Source organism: Lathyrus oleraceus, chromosome 1 (genome assembly GCF_024323335.1).
Source record: "Lathyrus oleraceus cultivar Zhongwan6 chromosome 1, CAAS_Psat_ZW6_1.0, whole genome shotgun sequence".
Lineage (NCBI taxonomy): Eukaryota > Viridiplantae > Streptophyta > Magnoliopsida > Fabales > Fabaceae > Lathyrus > Lathyrus oleraceus.
Genome location: NC_066579.1, coordinates 209,758,200 through 209,759,659, shown reverse-complemented (window position 1 = coordinate 209,759,659; position 1,460 = coordinate 209,758,200). Strand labels below are relative to the sequence as shown.

Here is a 1,460-nt window from a genome sequence, read left to right as displayed (position 1 = left end):
GCGACAAATTATCTCTTTCTTGATAAATCGAGTGACGACTTGCTTTGTCACATTGGCATAAGAAGCTGCTTCTACCCACTTAGTGAAGTAGTCAATGGCAACCAGAATGAACCGATGTCCATTTGCAGCTTTAGGCTCAATCATACCAATCATGTCTATGCCCCACATTGAGAATGGCCATGGAGCTGATAAAACATTCAGAGGAGTAGGTGGCACGTGCACCTTGTCAGCATAAATTTGGCACTTGTGGCATTTCCTGGCATAGTGGTAACAATCTGTTTCCATTGTCAACCAATAGTAACCAGCTCTAAGGATTTTCTTTGTCATTGCATGTCCGTTTGCACGAATGCCGAAAGAACCTTCGTGGATTTCTTTGATGAGTAGGTCGGCTTCGTGTCTATCCACGCATCTGAGCAGAACTAAATCAAAGTTTCTTTTGTATAGAACACCACCACTTAGGAAGAAATTGGCTGATAACTTTCTCAAGGTCTTTTTGTTTGTGATGGATACATCATTTGGATACTCGTGCTTCTCAAGATATCGTTTGATGTCATAAAATCAAGGCTTGCCATATGTTTCTGCTTCAACTGCCAAGCAATGTGCTGGCTCGTCTAGACGTTGAATTGTAATAGCAGGTGATTCGTTAGCCCACTTTACCTTGAACATAGATGACAGAGTAGCCAAGGCAGCGGCTAGTTGATTCTCCTCCCTAGGAATATGATGGAAATTAATCTCATCAAAGTAGGGGATTAGCTTCATGACATGCTCTTGGTATGGGATCAAATTGGGATGGTGGGTCTCCCAGTCTCCTTTGACTTGATAGATGACAAGTGTTGAGTCTCCATACACCTCAAGAATCTTGACTCTTAGGTCAATAGCTGCTTCGATTCCCAAGATACATGCTTCATACTCCTCCATGTTATTGGTGAATTTGAAACATAACCTTGCTGTGAAGGGAAGATGAAAGTCCGTTGGAGAAGTTATAACAGCCCCAATTCCATTACCCAATGCATTTGAGGCACCATCGAACACGAGCGTCCACCGCGATCCTGGTTCGGGTCCTTCTTCCGGACTTGGAATCTCATAGTCTCTTATGTACATGACATCTTCATCTGGGAAGTCGAGTCTCATCGATTGATAGTCCTCCACTGGCTGGTGCGCAAGGTACTCTGATAACACACTACCCTTAATGGCCTTCTGAGTTACATACTGAATGTCATATTCTGATAACAACATTTGCCAGCGAGCGATTCTGCCAGTTAATCCAGGTTTCTCGAAGATGTACTTGATGGGATCCATCTTGGATATTAACATTGTTGTATGACAAATCATATACTGTCTCAGACGACGAGCAGCCCATGCTAATGCACAACAAGTCTTTTCTAGCATGGAGTACCTGATTTCACATTCTATAAACTTCTTGCTCAAGTAGTAGATAGCATGCTCTTTTCTACCTGTCT

General features: G+C 42.8%; 1 protein-coding gene across 1 annotated transcript; it reads right to left on the bottom strand.

Annotated features, from left to right (window-relative positions):
- Nucleotides 1-558: 558 nt before the first annotated feature.
- On the bottom strand, nucleotides 559-1,101 carry LOC127100368 (uncharacterized). The gene has a single exon (XM_051037512.1). The coding sequence runs from the start codon at nucleotides 1,099-1,101 to the stop codon at nucleotides 559-561; it is 543 nt and encodes a 180-aa protein (XP_050893469.1).
- Between the last annotated feature and the right edge of the window lie 359 nt (nucleotides 1,102-1,460).